The following is a 21,284-nucleotide window of genomic DNA, read 5'->3' as shown; positions in this document are numbered from 1 at the left end:
GATATCCACACTCGCAAGTATGTGGTGAATCCTTGACAACAATGCATTGACTCCTATATGTGTCGTAACTGTACCCAATCTCGACACCTGATGACCCCCTCAGAGTCGGTAAACGAGTCAAAGCACAGTACTAGCATATAGAGTCTCCATGATGTTTCAAGTCGTAAGGACTAATGGTGTACAACCAAAACCGCGGACTTTATCCACTCGATAAGTGATAACCACTTGGAAAGTCCGGATAGGGTAGTTCGACTATTCATCCTATGAATATCCATTTGCATGCTTCGAACATCTCCATGTTCCCTACCAATGAAACGTGGTACTCCGCATCGCAAATGCTAGTCTCAAACTCGAGCGATCCTTATCCTTATTATCGGACGGCTCAATCGACTAGGAACGGTTTTAGAATATACAGTGACTATAAGATGTATTTCATGATAGACATCTCCATGTTCTACCACATCTTACATACACTATAGTATATTCAAGGTCTTTATCAAAACAACAATAGTATATCACAATATAACAATATGAAGTAATATAAAGTCATTGCCATAAAAGTGTAAATAATATTAAACAAAAGATTGTTTATACAAAGAGTCAACAAAGCCCATAGCCACACAGTTGGCTCACTGGGCACCCACTCTTACAATCTCCCACTTGCCCTATAGCCAACTAGTCATACTACGTAGACCCATTGCTTCGCGATGTTTGTCAAACAATGGTCCTGGCAAAGGCTTAGTAAGTGGATCAGCGATATTGTCTGCAGAGGCCACTCGTTCGACACTGATGTCTCCTCTTTCCACAATCTCCCGGATTATGTGGTATTTCCTCAGTACGTGTTTGGATCTTTGATGAGACCTTGGTTCCTTTGCTTGAGCAACGGCACCCGTGTTGTCGCAGTACACCGGGACTGGACCAACAAATTCAGGAATGACGCCCAACTCTTGGACGAAATTCCTCATCCAAACGGCCTCTTTAGCAGCAGCTGATGCTGCAATGTATTCAGCCTCAGTGGTGGAATCCGCTGTGGTGTCCTGCTTGGAACTCTTCCAAGAGACAGCACCGCCATTGAGCATGAACACAAATCCAGAGGTTGACTTCGAGTCATCCACATCACTTTGGAAGCTAGAGTCGGTATAGCCTTCCAGTTTGAGTTCTCGTCCTCCATAAACCATGAACATATTCTTAGTCCTTCGCAAGTACTTAAGAATGTCCTTCACGGCTTTCCAATGCATCTGACCAGGATTAGACTGATATCTGCTCGTGACACTCAGAGCAAATGCTACATCCGGTTTGGTAGATATCATCCCATACATGATACTACCTATAGCTGACGCATATGGTACATGTGTCATATTCTCTATCTCTGCATCAGTCTTGGGACACATAGACTTGGATAGAGAAACTCCATGACACATGGGTAGATGTCCTCTCTTGGACCCATCCATTGAAAACCGTTTCAATATGGTATCGATGTAGGTTGATTGAGTGAGTCCTATCATTCTCTTAGATCTATCCCTATAGATCTGTATCCCAAGAATGTAGGATGCCTCACCCAAATCCTTCATCGAAAATCTACCTGATAACCATATCTTTGTTGACTGCAACATCCCTACATCATTCCCAATGAGTAGAATGTCATCAACATAAAGTACTAAGAATGTCACTGCATCCTTAACTACTTTCTTGTACACGCAAGGTTCCTCCGGGTTCTTGATGAAACCAAAGTCTTTAATTGTTTCATCAAATTTCTGGTTCCAACTTCTTGATGCTTGTTTTAGACCATAAATTGATCTCTGAAGCTTGCATACCTTATGCTCGCTTCCTATGGATGTGTACCCCTCAGGCTGCTTCATATAGATTTCTTCCTTAATGTCTCCATTAAGAAAAGCAGTCTTCACATCCATTTGCCATATCTCATAGTCATACCATGCAGCTATGGCAATAAGGATTCTTATGGACTTGAACATAGCAACTGGTGAAAAGGTTTCATCATAGTCAACTCCTTGCCTTTGAGTATAACCTTTCGCCACCAATCGCGCCTTGTAGGTCAATACCTTACCATCAGGCCCAAGCTTTCTTTTGTAGATCCATTTACACCCTATTGGAACAATTCCATCGGGAGGATCCACTAAAGTCCAGACTTGGTTAGTATGCATCGAATCCAATTCTGATTGCATAGCTTCAAGCCATAAATTCGAATCCGCATCAGAAATTGCTTCCTTGAAGCTTCTTGGATCACATCCAATGTCGGGTTCATCTTGACCCTCTTCAAGAAGAAGACCATATCGAACTGGAGGTCTAGAAGTCCTCTCGGATCTTCTAGGTGCAGGCGTGTCCAGCAATGGTTCCTGAGGTGTGGGATCGTTATTTTGTATTTTGGGTTCTTCTCGAACTTCTTCGAGTTCCATCATCTCGCCTTTCTTATCCAATAAGAACTCCTTCTCCAAGAAGGTGGCATTCCGCGAAACAAACACCTTTGTTTCAGCAGGATAATAGAAATAATATCCGATTGAATTCTTCGGATACCCCACAAAATAACACAGGCTGGATCGACTATCCAACTTATCTCCCACTGTCCGCTTCACGTAAGCAGGACATCCCCAAATCCTCAAGTATGAATACTTAGGAGCTTTGCCATTCCATAACTCGTATGGTGTTTTGTCCACTGCTTTAGTGTGGACGTTATTCAACAACAATACCGCCGTTTCAAGCGCATAGCCCCAAAACGAAGGTGGAAGCTCAGTGAAGCTCATCATGGATCGAACCATGTCCAACAAAGTTCGATTACGACGCTCCGATACACCATTAAGCTGTGGTGTCATAGGAGGAGTCCACTGAGAGAGAATCCCATTCTCTTTCAGATAGTCCAAAAACTCGGTACTCAAGTATTCTCCACCTCGATCCGATCGAAGTGCTTTAATACTTTTACCTAGCTTGTTTTCTACTTCAGCCCTGAATTCTTTGAACTTTTCAAATGCTTCAGACTTATATTTCATTAAATATAAATACCCATACCTTGAATAATCATCAGTAAAGGTAATGAAGTAGGTGTGGCCATGTTGAGTCCCTACTCTAAATGGACCACAAACATCTGTATGGATCAAATCCAACAGATTTTGACTACGTTCAGGCTTCCCCTTAAAAGGAGATTTAGTCATTTTCCCTTTTAGGCAGGATTCACAAGTAGGTAGAGAGTTAATATCAGACATATCAAACATGCCCTCTCCCACTAGCTTGTTCATCCTCCTTGAGGAAATATGACCTAGTCTAGCGTGCCAAAGGTTTGCCGGGTTTTGACTATCGATTTTCCTTTTGTTTGTTGTTGCCGGTTTGTCAATACAATTCACTGGAACGTCTTTTAGTTTTAAATTGTATAGATCGTTTTCAAGTTGTCCATTTCCAATTAAACATTCATTCTTGTAAATACTGCAAATCCCATTCACAAAATTACAAGAATAACCATCTCTATCAAGCATAGAAATAGAAATAATGTTTTTAATTAAATCTGGCACAAATAAAACATCTCTCAACAATAATTTAAAACCATTCTGCAAAATCAAACAAACATCTCCAATGGCCGTAGCTTCAACTCTGGAACCATTCCCGAGCCTCAGCTGGGTCTCACCCATTCTAAGCCTGCGACTTCTTGTCATCACCTGCAAATCATTGCAAATGTGAGAAACACATCCGGTATCCAATACCCAAGAAGTTGTATTAAGTGACATGTTTATTTCGATATAGAACATACCCTTTGCAGTTCCCAACTGCTCAAGATACTCCTTGCAGTTGCGCTTCCAATGACCCGGCTTCTTGCAGTAATGGCAAACATCCTTGGATTTTCCATCGTTTGAAGCCTTTGTCTTTTGCTTCTTCTCGGGTTCCACTTTCTTGGGTGGGGCAGAACGTTTCTTGCCCTTCATACTTGGCCCCTTCTTAGCAGAAGATGAGGAGCCCACCAAGAAAGCTGGCTTATCCTTCTTAAGTGTGGATTCATATGTAACGAGCATATTGACCATCTCTTCAAGGGTGGCCTCTATCTTGTTCATATTAAAATTTATCACGAATCCATCAAATGAAGAAGGAAGAGATAGAAGCAGCAAGTCCACATTGAGTTCATGCTCCAACACCAAATCAAGGGTCGCTAACTTCTGTATGAGCCAAATCACTCGTACCCCATGATCACGGACCGAAGTCCCTTCACGCATGCGGCACGTCATCAACTCCTTAACAGTAGAGAACCTTTCAGCCCTCGACTGAGCCCCAAAAAGTTCCTTGAGTTGCGTGTGAATGTCAGCAGCATTCACCGTGTCCTCAAATCGCCTCTGGAGTTCATCAGACATCGAGGCTTGCATATAGCATTTGGTCTTGATGTCATGGTCACACCATGCATCAAGTTTGGCCAATTCCTCCGGACTTATGTCAGCTGGTGCTTCCTTCGGAGGTGCTTTCTCTAACACGTAGAGCATTTTCTCCGAAGTTAAGACAATCTTCAACTTCCGGAACCATTCCGTATAGTTGGCGCCAGTCAGCTTGTTTTGTTCGAGGATCGAGAATAAAGGATTTCGCGAATTCATTGTATGAAATACTGAAAAGGAAAACAGACATATATCAATGATTGTTTAACAATTTACTAAGACATAAAATAGGCGAATTTAATTTTATGAATCTCACTCCCACTATTTTAACGATTTCACCACCCTCTAGTGAAAACGGGAAACTTTTTCCTTAGTGAGAACATGGAGTCCAATTGACAAACTTATGGTCCCGAATAATATCAGCCAACCATAATTCTCAAAAGGTAGAGCCCAATTGCTTCCAAAGCAACCCCCATGTATTTACCTCATGTCCAATAAGGGCCCAATAATATGACGCCGTTTAAAGTGACATGTCAAGATGACCCATCAATATTAAGTTGTGATGGACGGTCGCCATGTGGATCCCCCAATAATATGAGCCGATCCCATGGGAGTTCCACCCAACTTACAACATTTGTCGATCCAATGTACAGCTTTCCGACGAACGGGCCCCCCCAATAATATGAGCCGGACCGTATCCGCGGGTAGCATCACATACATTGACCGTTGATGGAAGGTAGGAACATTTAAACAATATTTAAATTTCCTTTATTTATCTTGATATAAATTTTAAATCATATTTAAAATGAGGGATTTTATTTATAAAAATATTTGTCTCATCATTTTTAATTTATTGCATGCATTGCCGGATTCACGCAATTTATGTCTAAACATGCATACAATCATAATATCACATATTATATAGGATGATCGATTCCATTTCTAATTGACCCGTGGTTGCCAATCACGGGTCTTAGTCCAATCCTAGGTAATATGCAGTATGCAAATGCAATCCTATTACATATGCTTCCAATTTACATTTCTTCAGTCTTCATTGTCTGCTGGGCCCACCATCTTCAAATCTTGATCTCCCACTAAATCTAATGTATTTACAATTAAATAACAATGACAAGTAGGGGATACATTTTTAGGGGGTGGGAACGGGCTATAAACCAAGCCCACTTTTATTACATATGACATTCATATCGGGCCATAAACCAGGCCCATTAATAAAACCAACAACAATAAAGACAAAATGTAAATTCCTAACATACACCTACAAAATTGGTCATGGCAATCGATCATCCTTATCCAATAACATTTAATTCAAAATTAATTTATTGGATAACATGCTGTGGCAATTCAAATTTAAACAAGATAAAATCATATTTTATATATAAAATCACATTTCACATATAAAATCATATTTTATCTCCATATCAAATAAAATCATATTTTATCTATAAAATCCAATTTTACAAATAAAATCATATTTTATCTAATATATCATAAGATCATATCTTATCATCAATTGTACCAAAATAATTGATTTCAAAATTCAATTTACGGATAAAATATTAAAATTTTCCAAAAATTCAAATTTATCCAAAATCAATTTTAAAATTTACGGACTCGAACAATTCGATCCGAAATCTCGTGAACCAATCAAAAACAATTTTTGACCGGACCAAAAATAAAATTTTAAATATTAAAATTAATAAAAAATTAAAAATTAATTTTTCCCGCGGGCCACCCGGGACACTCCCGGGTTGGCCCGCACCCGGGGCGCGGGCCGGGGGCAGCCCGGCTGCCCCCTTAGGGCAGCGCCTGGCGCTGCCCGGGTTTTGCCCCGAAAAAAATTTTTTTTTTTTTTTATTTAAAATATTTATTTTGTTTCAAAAACCGAGACTCAAAAATTTTGTACAATTGATTATTCAATCGATTGATCTGAGCAACCTGGCTCTGATACCACTGTTGGAAAAAACTGGCGAGTTCCCAGACCAATTACGATTGATACCCGGTGCAGCGGAAGTTTAAAATTTTCTCATGGAACGATTCCATGGTGTGGGTATCAACCATACAACGATTGAATTATTTGTGTGTAAAATTTAAATAACAATTAAATAAATTTTACCTCAAATCTCGCAACGAGATTAATGGACACCAACAGAACAATTCTGCTCTTGTTGTCTCTCCCTGGAACCGATGAACGCCTTCAATCAGGTCCACGAACAGAGGTTTAATCCCTCTGATAGATTGCACTAGAAAATCTATCAGAAGTTTTCTGCGAAGAGATTACACGAATCTGATTCGTTATTCCTGACCGCGATTCAAAATCACAGACCGGAATTTTCTCGGGCAGAGCAAAGGGAGAGGACGGCCGATCGGTTTTGAGAGGGTCTAGGGTTTTCGAAATTTGCTCTCAAAATTTATGACCTGTTGTGTGTAATTTCTGTACTGAAATAACTTATTTATAATGCAGGCCACTAACACCTTAGGGCCCATTAGTCATAAGCTGGGGCCCGACAAGCAAAGCCCGCTCGTTCAGAAATTAATATAAAATTCATCGTGACTCCGATTGATGAAATGATTTCACCAATGTGCACAGAAACCATTTCTGCACGTTTTAAAGTCAAAATAAATTTTCCTGAATCCGAATTCAGTGGTTTCCAAAAATGTCCATCCCTATGTCATTTTAGGAAACCCTACTCCCTTACTCTTAATTAAGAAGTCCAACTCCTTAGTTCATTAAATTTAACTCTTTAAATTTAACTATCTCAACGGGGATTAAAACTCCATTACACTGTGTGACCCTCAATGGTTCAGGGATACAGCTAGCCGTGGGCTCACAACTCCTTGTGACTCGGAACAACACTTTCCGACTTGCCCAACGAATCATGGTAAAGCGCCTAGCAACATCGCCCCATGATTCCCTAGGTATCACTGATAGTGCCTACAAGAACCAGTAGATTTTGGTTAACGTACAGTACGGTCCCTTCATCCAAATATCCCGATCGAATCAACAACCATTGGTATATCGAGAGTCGCTCAAGATTCGATAACTATGCAATACATCTTGAAGATCAAATTAGTGACATCGCATGTGCTACTAAGAAACCATTTCTTAAATCACATCAAGTACTCTGGCCAGAGATTTGTCACACTAATATCTCCTCAGATCGCATAGGATATCCACACTCGCAAGTATGTGGTGAATCCTTGACAACAATGCATTGACTCCTATATGTGTCGTAACTGTACCCAATCTCGACACCTGATGACCCCCTCAGAGTCGGTAAACGAGTCAAAGCACAGTACTAGCATATAGAGTCTCCATGATGTTTCAAGTCGTAAGGACTAATGGTGTACAACCAAAACCGCGGACTTTATCCACTCGATAAGTGATAACCACTTGGAAAGTCCGGATAGGGTAGTTCGACTATTCATCCTATGAATATCCATTTGCATGCTTCGAACATCTCCATGTTCCCTACCAATGAAACGTGGTACTCCGCATCGCAAATGCTAGTCTCAAACTCGAGCGATCCTTATCCTTATTATCGGACGGCTCAATCGACTAGGAACGGTTTTAGAATATACAGTGACTATAAGATGTATTTCATGATAGACATCTCCATGTTCTACCACATCTTACATACACTATAGTATATTCAAGGTCTTTATCAAAACAACAATAGTATATCACAATATAACAATATGAAGTAATATAAAGTCATTGCCATAAAAGTGTAAATAATATTAAACAAAAGATTGTTTATACAAAGAGTCAACAAAGCCCATAGCCACACAGTTGGCTCACTGGGCACCCACTCTTACAGATTTTGCAATCATTGTTATTTCTTGTCCCCGTGTTGTCGTTGGTGTTGAAGACATCGGAAGACAACACTTAGTGTATAGTGTAGTGACCCGCACCGTGATCACCTACTAATCAAAACTTAAGCTTGCAATTAATTAATAAAATAATCTTAATCAAAGAAACTGCGGAATTAAAGTAAGTCAAATACCAGGTAAGCAAAACCTAGTGGTCAACCCCGCTATCCAGCCTTGGTCACCACCTAACCTCCCTGTCTCCGGGAGAACTACCTGCATCTGCCCCATGGAATAGGGTGTCCAGATACAACAAAGTACGGGACGTGAGCATGATAAGCTCAGTACGAGAGTATGAGTATACGGTGTTATGTGTGCATGTATGCAAGTGAACTGGGTACCAAGACTCTCAGGTCAAGAAACAAGCTCATAGACCGGGCCCAGGGTATATAGCACGCTGCGCCGTCGCATCAGGAGGTGGCTCATATACCCAGTGGATAATGGTGACCTGATACTAGTACATGTGTCCAACCATAAAGGTGACCTGACACAAGATTTACGTATCCAACCATCCACAAACTCGTAGGGTGAGCGCCCTACTACAGGATACCTCTAAGGTAAAAGCTCAATATGCTCATGTATGCAACATACAGTCATGACATTCTGTTTATAAAGACATATAAAACATGCAATCACATAATCCATTCAAACACATAATACATGCATACTCAATCTGGATATCTCGAATAATACTTCCGTACCTCAAAAACTAGGCAAGCTAGACCAGCACTATGTCCAAGCCTATAATCCGCACTACAATGCAAAGTACTCATGCATTATTATCTTATTCTAAAAGCCTTAACTATGCTATAGCATACTCCCTATTTACTATAAGGAGCCAGAGCTATACCTGCATCCGTCGTCAGCCCACTGATGACGATTGCCCCAGAACTTGGGCACCACTCCATCGTAACCTCGGAGCGCCTCGCCAACCTCCGGACCAAGCCTAGGAAGGCCGGAAACACCTCAAAAAGCTCCTAGAATGCTCTAAAATCGAGAGAGAAAGAATATGATTTGGTGTGAAAAATGAGGCTCTCGGATGGCCTATTTATAGGCCACGATCGGAAGCTCCGATCCTAGGATCGGAAGCTCCGATCTCCACCTGCAGCTACGTGTTCAATCCTCGAAGACACTTGGCACTGGACAGGGATCGGAAGCTCCAAACTGATCGGAAGCTCCGATCGAACCGCTTCTTTCGAACTGTTTTCGGGTGCTTCCGAACTGGTTTTGGACCCACGAGACCTACCCTACCATTTTCGGACGTTTCGGATCTGATTTTCCACTTATTTTATCCAAATAAGGACTCCTTAAACATGTTTTGACACTTTTAAAATTATATGTAATTTTCTAACATGTTTAAAATCACCTAATCTTGTAAAATGGAACCGGGCTACTACATATAGTGTTGTTTGAAGTTCTTTTCTGTATCTTCAAATTTAGGCTATGGGAGTTGCATCTTTTTGTTTTACTCTGATTTATTTAGGATGCAAATTTGATTTCTCAACGTGTTGAGAAATTTATGATTTATTGATTTTTCATAAAATCACTAGTATTGCTTTGTAAAACTGATCTTAATTTTTCTAGTGATATTTAGCCCTAAGGCACCCGCACGAGTTTTTATACTCGTGCAAAATTATTTACTTGTATTTTATTTACGCTATAACTTCCGCTGCACTGTGTTGTCTCTAGTGTTACAACACCAAGTACAACACTGTCTGTTTTTACATAACAAACTGCATACACCTTGTCTTTCACGTGGTATTAGAGCCACCACTTGACTTTACTAAGTGAGTTCTTGGTTATTGTTACAGGTTTGTTATGGATACTCCATACTCCAATGTTGCAATTCGTCCACCAATCTTGGATGGGACAAATTACGGCCCATGGAAACTGAATATGAGCATATACATACAATCTATTGATTCCAAGGCTTGGCAACGTGTTCTTGATGGTTGTTCATCACCAACGAGGGACGACGAGATACCCGGACCCAAAGCAAGAGCACAATGGACAGATGATGAAATCTCTTCGGCTAATTATAATGCAAAAGCCATTAATGTTATATTTACTTCTGTTGCCATGAATATGTTTAATCTTAATTATTTGTACTTGTGTGTGTGAAAGGGATGCTTGAGAGAAACTTCAAACTCACTGTGAAGGCTCGGCAAGTATTAAGAAGACAAGGATGCGTCTTCTAACTTCAGAGTTTGAGAAATTGAGAATGGAGGAAAGTGAGGCCATCATGCAATACAATACTAGATTGAAGAGCCTTGCCAATGAAGCATCTGTTCTTGGTGATCCTATCTCCAATGAACAACTAGTGTGCAAACTACTTCGTTCTGTCCCAAAAAGGTTTCACACTAAAGTTTGTGCTATAGATGAATCTAAGGATACGTCTATAATGGTTTTGGATAAGTTAATAAGTTCTCTTCGCACATATAAGATGGAGATGGAAGTAGAAGATGACTATAAAGGTAAGTCTATTGGTTTTCAAGTATCTAATGATAATTACAATGATTTTTCTGAGATTAAGCAGGAAGTGAAGGAATATGATTTGGGAGATGATTCAATCGCCTTAATCACAAAGAAATTTGGTGATTACCTTAAGGTGATGAGAGAAAAGAAGAAAAGTGAGAAAAGTCCATGTAGTGACCCGTATCCAGAATTAGCCATTAATGAGTATATTAATCATGTAATCATGTTTAGATTAAGTAAAACATGATTAAGAAAACTCCAAAAGAGTTAAGGGAGTCCAAAAATGGATTCAGGAAACTCGAAAATAGCCGGGAAGGTCCCAAGGGTTCGGATGGTTCGGAAGCTCCGAACCAAGTCAGGAGGCCCGAACTGGATCGTAGGATCCGAACTCAGGATCGGAGGCTCCGAAGAGGATCGGAAGCTCCGTCGGTAAGACCGGACGCTCCGATCGGGACCAGGGCACACATCATCGCTTACATCAGCAAGGTGACGTCATGGCTGACGTAATATTGGGGTGATCGGATGCTCCGAAGACAGGATCGGAGGTTCCGATCGTGTTCGGACGTTCCAAACCGGGTTCGGAGGCTCCGAACTCCGTCTATAAATAGGGGGCCGAGATTTCATTTTTAAGTACACCTTTCCCTCTCTTCTCTCTGATTCCTAAGCCTTCTAACTCAGATCTAGGGAGTTCTAGGAATCCTATTGGGAATCCGGAAGTGGCATAGCGATCCAGGCGTTGAGGCGGAGCTGTGGCCTAGTTTTGAGGCAATTGTCATCAGTGGGCTGACGACGGACGCAAGTATAGCTATGGTCTCCTTAAATTATTTAGGAGTATGCAATAGCTTAGTTAAGGCTTTTAGAGCTCAAATATTGATGCATGGATATTTGCATTGTAGAGTTGATGATAGGCTTGGAACCTAGAGTAGGACTGCTAGGAACTGCCTGTAGTAAGGTACGCAAGTACAGATTGAGATTTCCAGCGGGTTTTGCATGCTTATATGTTGTATTTTGTATGTCATTTATTATGCAGCATGTGCATATCATATTGTGCCTGTCCATCTTGTGAGATGAGCCACGTAGGGTCGCTCAGCCCTGTCTGGACGGTTGATGTCTAGTGCTCAGTGACTGATGGGTCATGGGTAGTTAGCATCTGGGGGACACGGTCCACGTCCTGTAGGAATGAGCAGTGTACGCAGGGTTTGCTCCCCGGGTTGTACCACTCATATCCTAGGCGCCATTATTGAGCAGTTATATACAGTTATCCCAGATATGGATACCCTATCATTTGCATGCATCATATCTGTATGTTTTACCCAGTGCTTTCGTATTGAGCTTAGAGCTCACGTCCAGTCTTTTCTGTGTATCTGGACACCCCATTCGACGGGGCAGGTATAGGTGCAGGATTGAGCACCAGGAGCTTGGAGTAGCCAGTGACCAGTGAAGACAACAGGATTAGCTGTAGGTTTTGCCTTTAGACTATTTATTCGATTTGGTTGTATAAATCGAATTGGTTTAATCGGTTGTATTCTGCCGATATGTTTTTATTTAAGTCTTCCGCAGCTATTTATTTAATGCATGTTTAATTATGCTCTTAACTCTGATTAGGTAGCGGATCCGGGTAGGGTCGCTACATTTATTGGTATCAGAGCATATACATGCAAGAGACTTGGGATATAGTATTGAGACTTTGGGTTATCCTTATAGGATTGATGAGACCTTGGAAGACGTGATGATGCGGAGATTAAGTTGCCCGAAGACTATCATCATCGGCAAGATTTCTGAAGATTTTTATAATAGGATACCAGCAAGTGCGGACAGGAGTGATGGATCGTGTCCGAGTTTTCAAGATTTCTACTCAGGTGGATCCTAGTTTTGGATTGAGTACCGGATGTCAGAGGCAGTGGCAGAGCATTGGATGGGACGCACTTGATGCTTGCATCTGTACAGTCCATACCATGATGACACTACTCTGAAAATTCTCCAGTCATAGTTGGAGAGATTGTCAGATAGACCTTCACCAGAGAATGCCTCGAGTGCCTAAAGCATGACAGGTATCGAGAGTGAGGTCTTTAAACTCATGCAGAACATGGTTTTGCCGGTATGCTGATATCGATACGTTCGGTAGGCACACGGGAAACTTAATGTTCAAAATCATGATATGAATACAAGAAGAACGCTGATGGTAGATCGCGAGCAGGAGGGGTCGACTGACATGCACTGACGCAGAGCATAGCTGATTAGCTATCACGAGCCATTTCACCGGAGTTCTTCGTAGGAGGACATGTAGAGAGACTTGGTTGGGAGTATGCTTGTATCGATGCGTGTGTCGATTAGAAGCTTCATGCTCAAGAAACAAAGACTAGTACGATGATTTTAATACTGTATCGTTGTAGTTGTAAACAGTATTTCAGTTGTAATGAATCATCATACTTTGGTTTTATCATTTCAAGTTCGATTGTACATTTCATTGTATTTTGAATACTGTATATATTACATGGGATTGTAATTGAGAAATGGTACATAAATGGAAGCAATGATACATGTTTTATTTATCCATCAATTCGTGAATGATTGCTAGTGATTTTGCTAGGATTGGCATTGTTTTAGTTGATTAGTTCAACTATTGCAGCTCATGGGATTTGAGTGGGCCGACTGTGACAGTTTGACTTGTGGTTAGTCTAGGCGTTTTCCTAGGATTGACCTAGTTAGTCAGTGAACTATGTTAGTGCCAACGATGAGTGGACTCATCTAGAGGCATTAAGGAAATTGTTCGGTTTATAACGTTGGACTTCGTTCTAAGTTGTTTCCTTGAGAAACAGTAGGCTATCTGACCTTTGTTAGGTTGAGACTTGTGATGATGGGTTTTCATCGGGATACCAGGTCCAGTATATGCCGAGAGTTGTGGACTATGACCATGACTAGACGTGATGGAGCGCGACCCTATTCCAGTATTACTCTAGGAGTCCTTGTACTTCAGAGGTTATCTGGGAGCCTTTGTGCTTCAGGAAATGGCGGTGGGAAGGCTACTCAGTCTAGAGATTTGGTGACAGCCACGACAGGGTATGACCTTGGATTAGATATTAGGTTTGACATCGATGGTTCGATATCGTCTGGTGTGCCAGAGATATTGTTTATGTTCTACTGTGGGAACCAGTCATGGAGGGATTTTCTTGACAAGTGTGTACTCTGAGCAGATAGGTTTTAACCTTTGGGTTACTGCTAGACGTGTGGATCTAGTAGGTGGATGAATTCTACCAGCGATGGCTATGGGTTGTCATCAGAGTTGTGGTTAGAATTTCCTTATGATAGGAATTATCCAAGAACTTGGATGAGATGCTGTTTTAAGACTAAGACTCGAATGTGAGGACTACTCCATGATGAATGACTTCATCTGCGAGAGATTATATCAAGATGTTGAAGATTGTACATGACTATTTAAGACGTGAGGGAAGCATGGCCTATGACCGTGAAACCTTGGTGATTGTCCAGGTAGGTTATTGAGGTAAGCTACCTTAGTCTTGAACTGTTGCACAATCTTAACAAGGGATATGATCAGGAAAGTGTCCGAAGATTGTGGAAATCTTTGGGATTTTTTAGTTATTCTTCTTGGACTTGACGAGCCGTGATGTTCATTCTGAATGAACGAGGTAAGGACAGTGAGTCCAGTGGTTGCGCTAAGTACTGTCTGATATTTTCAGAGGTTGAGCGTAGGATTTTCCATGGGATGAAAATGGGCTTAGTTTCTCTTGATGTTTGCCTTGGGTAAACAAGACAACGATTAATAGTGCTAAGGTGGCATGGGATCGGTGCTAGTGACTACTAGTGGTTATTGGTAACTCTGTCAGAGTTAGGATGGTTAAGTTCAGAATACGAAGCAGCGGTTAGTAGTGCTGAAAAGGCGCAGGACTTGTGCCAAGTAGACTACTTATGTACTATGATTTGACATTGTTTGGAAATGGTTCCTTGTGGCAGCTAAGTCATGGTTATTGACCGAGCCATGTAGGTTGGATGATCAGTGGTGGTCTGATCTGATAAGTGCGAGCTTAAGTAGATCGACGAGTTCGATTGGTTGAGTCAATCAGGGTTGATCGGGATGTAGCAGTTAAGAAATACTTGGGATAGTATTTTGTCGAGTAAGTGCTTATGAGATGAGTAATGAATACCATCTCAGAGAAATCGGAGATTTAAGTTATTTAGTCTCAATGATCGCAAGATATGAATCTTCTGGGATTGCTGTAATTGGGAACGATTGCAAGTAGACTTGTATAATCAAGTTAGGTGCTAACTTGACAGTGGAGACAAGCAAGTGAGTTGGTAGTTTCCAGTATAGTGAATTCTTGTTAAGAAAGAAGCTGATATTGATCCAATCAATTGCTTAGTGATAGCAATAGGTCAGGAAAGGATCATGTTGTTTTTTCATGTGAGAGTTTTTCATTGAACAACAATAGTGAAGATTCTTGACCGGACATTTCAGTTTAGTGAGGGCATCTATGTGCACCGTTGTGGTTGGATCCGACGAGTAGTTGGAAATGCTAATGGACATTAGCAAGGAAACATCAGTTGTCTGATCTGTGTGACATTAGCTAGGATCTGATTCTCGAGATCTAGCAGGTTGTGTCACTAATCTTCCAGCGAGTGATGTGCGATATGTGACTGAGATAATCAAGGATCGACTTAATAGCCAACGAGGTTTGCCTCTGGAGTCGAAGATTTCGCAAGATCGTGATGGATCGAGTTATTTCTTTCGAGTCAGTGAGTCACATCTATGCAGACTGTTTGTCAAGGATATTGCGTTGTAGCAATAAACGACAATCAGAGACGCATTGTGTGTCAAGTTACTTCGAGCGCAAGTATTTTCCATGATTGACTAGGGAATCGACGAGTTAGATCATTCAGTGCTGAGACTGATGAGTTCGGCAAGGGAGCGGTTTGACTATTGAGAATCCATTGGGATTTACTTCCAGGATCAGTATGTTCAACCTTGGGAGGTTGGTATGAACTGATGGTATTATCAAAGACTCTGAGTTGAGTTATACCAGGTGCAATGACTGTCGAGTTTCGAGGCGGAATAGGAAGAGTTTCCATATGTCTGTGCACTGTGGAATGTCTCAGTCGAGCATATTGGTGGGAGCTTGCCTTAGTCTTGATGAGCGCACAGTGATTGCGAGTATGTATAACTACCAGAAGGATGTCCAAAGATTGGGATTCATGGGTGAATAACCTATGGGTGAAGTGATGTAGATCATTAGCGGTGTAATAACATACATTGCAATGAATGCATGACTTCGCAGGTCAATGGCTAAGAGATGACGTAGCGTCATAAAATTGCAAGTAATGATAGTTATCATCAAGGCACAATGTTGAGGTTATACTAAGAAACATGGACAACAGAATGTACTAGACATGTTGGTTTAAGTTCCCAGTATTTCTTGGGAAGCCGGTTGTGCTTCAGGGAGAGTGGGGAGGATAACTAGTCTAGGGAACATTGTGAGCAGTTACGTTGCAGTATAGACTTGAGACAACTGGATTACTTTAAAGCGAGATTCATGTTAAAATGTGTCAGCACAATGTTGGGATTAGTGTTTTCCTGACTAGAGATGTTGAGCACCGAGAACTTTTGGAACCATTAGATGGTTAGATTCGAGAAGTAATTCTATGAATGCAGTAAAACCAGTCAGGTTATGACTTAGTCTTCGTCAGTATAAGATTTCCTTTGAGACGATGATCTTGATCAAGCGGTATTGTATCCTTCGTGGTCAGGAAGATCGTGGTCCGAGTGAAAGAAGTGTCGGTGTTACGATACGCTAGCGCAAGGGAAGTTCGATTGTCGACCAGTAGCGCAGTAATTTTCAGCTGGGAAAATGTTTATGCGGTTCAACAGTAATGAAGCTTGCAGCGAATTCTACGGGAGTCTGAGTGTGTCGGAAGCTATTTCGACCAGACACTCGAGCAAGGGTTTCTTGTACGTTCTCAAGGTATTACCTTAGATTTCGAGGATGAAATCTTTTAAGGGGGGGAGAATGTAGTGACCCGTATCCAGAATTAGCGATTAATGCGTATATTAATCATGTAATCATGTTTAGATTAAGTAAAACATGATTAAGGAAACTCCAAAAGAGTTAACGGAGTCCAGAAATGGATTCAGGACACTCGAAAATAGCCGGGAAGGTCCCAAGGGTTCGGATGGTTCGGAAGCTCCGAACCAAGTCAGGAGGCTCTGAACTGGATCGGAGGATCCGAACTCAGGATCGGAGGCTCCAAAGAGGATCGGAAGCTCCGTCGGTAAGACCGGACGCTCCGATTGGGACCAGAGCACACGTCATCGCTTATGTCAGCAAGGTGACATCATGGCTGACGTAATATTGGGGCGATCGGACGCTCCAAAGACAGGATCGGAGGTTCCGATCGTGTTCGGACGTTCCGAACCGGGTTCGGAGGCTCCGAACTCCGTCTATAAATAGGGGGCCGAGATTTCATTTTTAAGTACACCTTTCCCTCTCTTCTCTCTGATTCCTAAGCCTTCTAACTCAGATCTAGGGAGTTCTAGGCATCCTATTGGGAATCTGGAAGTGGCATAGCGATCCAGGCGTCGAGGCAGAGTTGTGGCCTAGTTTTGAGGCAATTGTCATCAGCGGGCTGACGACGGACGCAGGTATAGCTATGGTCTCCTTAAATTATTTAGGAGTATGCAATAGCTTAGTTAAGGCTTTTAGAGCTCAAATATTGATGCATGGATATTTGCATTGTAGAGTTGATGATAGGCTTGGAACCTAGAGTGGGACTGCTAGGAACTGCCTGTAGTAAGGTACGCAAGTACAGACTGAGATTGCCAGCGGGTTTTGCATGCTTATATGTTGCATTTTGTATGTCATTTATTATGCAGCATGTGCATATCATATTGTGCCTGTCCATCTTGTGAGATGAGCCACGTAGGGTCGCTCAGCCCTGTCTGGACGGTTGATGTCTAGTGCTCAGTGACTGGCGGGTCATGGGTAGTTAGCATCTGGGGGACAAGGTCCACGTTCTGTAGGAATGAGCAGTGTACGCAAGGTTTGCTCCCCGGGTTGTACCACTCATATACTAGGCGCCATTACTGAGCAGTTATATACAGTTATCCCAGATATGGATACCCTATCATTTGCATGCATCATATCTGTATGTTTTACCCAGTGCTTTCGTATTGAGCTTAGAGCTCACGTCCAGTCTTTTCTGTGTATCTGGACACCCCATTCGACGGGGCAGGTGTAGGTGCAGGATTGAGCACCAGGAGCTTGGAGTAGCCAGTGACCAGTGAAGACAGCAGGATTAGCTGTAGGTTTTGCCTTTAGACTATTTATTCGATTTGGTTGTATAAATCGAATTGGTTTAACCGGTTGTATTCTTCCGGTATGTTTTTATTTAAGTCTTCCGCAGCGATTTATTTAATGCATGTTTAGTTATGCTCTTAACTCTGATTAGGTAGCGGATCCGGGTAGGGTCGCTACAGTGCACAATATTTAAAATTTTCTAGTCTACCTACATTGTAGAAGCCTCAGAAACAAGCTAATACTCGAGGACCTAGTCAAAGGTATGAAGGTAAGAATCAGTCCTCCAATAAGAGTTTTGATATTGTTAAATGCAGGGAATGTAAGGGATATGGGTATTAAGCGAATGAATGTGTCAATAGTATTCGAAAAGGTATGATTTAACGCCCCGTTTTTATCTTAATTGACGTTATTAGAGATAATCAGTGATTTCAGAATTCGAGAGACGACTTTTTACTGAGAAGGGTCTATTTTGCAATTTTTGGAATTTTCAGAGACTAAAACGCAAATTTGGACTTTGTTATATAAAATGACTTTGACCAAGTCATTCCTCCATCACCACTTCACCCTCCCAACCATGTTCCTCCATTAGAGGTGAGAAAGGCTTCCAAGCTTTTGTGATTTCATTTTTAGCTCGATCCGTCCGTTGGAATTCGATCTCGAGTTGATATTTGCAGTCACACCATCGAGTGCTCCGTTTGGAAGTAAGTTTCTCTTATTTCTACGAGGTTTAAATTTTTGGATGACTTTAGAGTTGATTGATATTCGGAGAAGATGTTCTTGAGACAGCTATGATAGTATATCTAAGACGGTTCGGAGAATATCGACGTTTGGATTTGATATGATTTTTCCTTTGTTTTTTCAAAATTTGGATTTTTGAGATGTATTGGATTGATTTGGAAATGATTCTAGATGATTGATATGAGTTGTTTGGATTGATATTATGCTGTCTGCGTTTCCGGTTTATCAGAATATAGCCGTTATGCCGTCAGTTAGAGTTTCGGGATATCGTTTCTATTGATTTGATTATACCAAGTTTGATGAGGTTTTGATATCTATATTGATCTTGTGACTTCTTATTTTGATTGAATCGAAGTCAGTGGAGTTGCTAGATTGCAGCTTTGATCAGTTTGAAAGATTTGAGCCGGTATAGTATCGCTTTCTTACTTATCGATCAAATATCTTGACTAGATATTGAATGAAGTATTGTTGTTTTACAGATTGAATATTGTGAAACGACGAGAAGGTATAAAACGAATTTGGAATGAAATAGGACGATTAACTCGAATCCGGATTAATTCGAGTGTCCTAGAAGAAATCACATATTGCATGTTTATATGCTTATTTGAATTTATGATTGAATTGTTATTGAATGCATGAGATTTCATATGCATTCATATTGAGCTGATTGATTATTCATTTTGAATTAGACGATCTGGAGATTTTAGCTGAGTGGCCTTGGTAGGCGATTTACTACAAGCGTCGATTAACTCACTATAATGCTCTGGAGTCTAGAGGATTAAAATATGCCACGTCCACCTCGAAAGGGGAGTTCGGTGTGATTTTGGATATTTTAACCTCGGGATCCCAAACCGAAGAAAGAAAGAAAGAAGAATTCCTTTTGATTATCTGAGTCTGTTAATCCAGAAGTTTTAAAATCATGCATATCATTTTAATTCATTACTTGATTGGAATACTTTATTATATTTGGAAGTTGATTCATATCATGACTGATATGTTTTTATGAGATTACATGTTAGTCTTTTTTACTGGGAATTATATTCTCACCAAATTATCCGGCTGTTGTCTTTGTTGTATGTGTACTTGGCAACAAGTGAGGCAGGAACGAGCCAGAGAACTCATGGATAGGTGATCGAGAGGATAGAAGTGAGGCCTTTGGTTTAGGAGTCGAATCTATATTTCGAACTTGTATTGTATTTTGGATTGTATAACTAAAATCGAAGCATGTTCTACTAGATCGATGGAATGTACAACCCTAGAACTTCATGTATTTTGAGGAGATTGTTTTTGTAATGCATGATTTATGTTTTGGTTGAGTTGGGGAGTAGCATTTCATGATTTCGGTTCTGTTATTGCCTTGAATTTTTGGTTTTGCAGCAGGGCATGGACCCTGGACATGCCCCCGTGCATGGGTCCGGATGTCCTCTGTCTCGCGTTATTGTTTTTTTTTGCCGATTTGCATAGGCCCGGACCTTCGCACGGAGGTATGCACGTGGCGGGGGGGGGGGGGGGGGGGGGGCCGTGCAATGGTCCTTGGGTCATCTGTTTTATTTTTGAAAATTTTCGTATGTCCGGACCCTTATCTGGAGGTGGTCCGGGGACCGTGCATTTATAAAAAAATAAAAAAAAAATGTGTTTAATTCACTTGGCTTATTCTTTGCCTTTTGGTTGATTAATTATGATTAGATGATTAGAATCAAGGTCCTCACATTAAGTGGTATCAGAGCGATAAGATCTTGGACTGAATTTAGAAGCGAGCGGGGTAGATCGAGTCCGCATGAGTTGAATTTCCGCATGTGTTTGAGTTATTTAATTGATTTATTAAACACCATGTGAGCATGCTTTATTAATTGAGAATTATTTGAATTACATGATTATGCGATTTAAATTATAAAGCATGAATTATTTGAGATATGAACTGTAAATGTTCTGCTTGTTCTCGAATACTCTTGAGGTCGATTGAATTTGTCGATCAAGGATTGATGGATTCCGTATACTTGGGATTAAGATTTCAAGATTTTGTGTCTTATTTCGTTGGATAGCAGATATGTATCCTCGAAGAGTTTGGAACGAGCAACGACCAGCAGAAACCTCCTTGATTGATCATAATAGTACTACGAACTGTATTTATGCATGTTTAAATTCAGATTCAGTCGTATGACTTGAGTAAGCAGAACAGAGGTTTTTGGACACCGAATGTTTGAAGATCGAGGTAATTGTGTCCTAACTCTCTTGAGCATGAGATATATGTTCTTATGTATATTGAACAGGAATCGAACTGCATAAAATCCAGACTGGATAGAGTGATACTGCGACTGATCAGATTGATATTTATTTCTCATCGATGAAATCATTATTGAAGAGATCTCAGTCGTTTTAATCGCCGACTTGGAATAGTACTGAGAATACAATGGGATGTGAAAGCTGGTTATTAGAAATCAATCAGATAATTGACTCTCTAGACTACAGGTATGACCTTAGAACTCGATTAGTTGTATTCGACTTCAAGGCTTTG

The 21,284-nt window shown here is 40.9% G+C and overlaps 1 protein-coding gene across 1 annotated transcript in view; it reads left to right on the top strand.

Annotated features, from left to right (window-relative positions):
• The first annotated feature begins 10,434 nt into the window (after positions 1–10,434).
• LOC140894508 (uncharacterized) overlaps positions 10,435–21,284 on the top strand; it is a 48,162-nt gene continuing 37,312 nt past the window's right edge. Inside the window, exon 1 of the mRNA XM_073303015.1 lies at positions 10,435–10,857. Within this exon, the coding sequence (XP_073159116.1) occupies positions 10,435–10,857 (423 nt within the window). The remainder of the gene's footprint in view (positions 10,858–21,284) is intronic.

The sequence above is a fragment of the Henckelia pumila genome, chromosome 1 (genome assembly GCF_033568475.1).
Source record: "Henckelia pumila isolate YLH828 chromosome 1, ASM3356847v2, whole genome shotgun sequence".
NCBI lineage: Eukaryota > Viridiplantae > Streptophyta > Magnoliopsida > Lamiales > Gesneriaceae > Henckelia > Henckelia pumila.
Note: the sequence above shows the minus strand (reverse complement) of the source record. Positions and strands in the feature narration are given on the sequence as shown.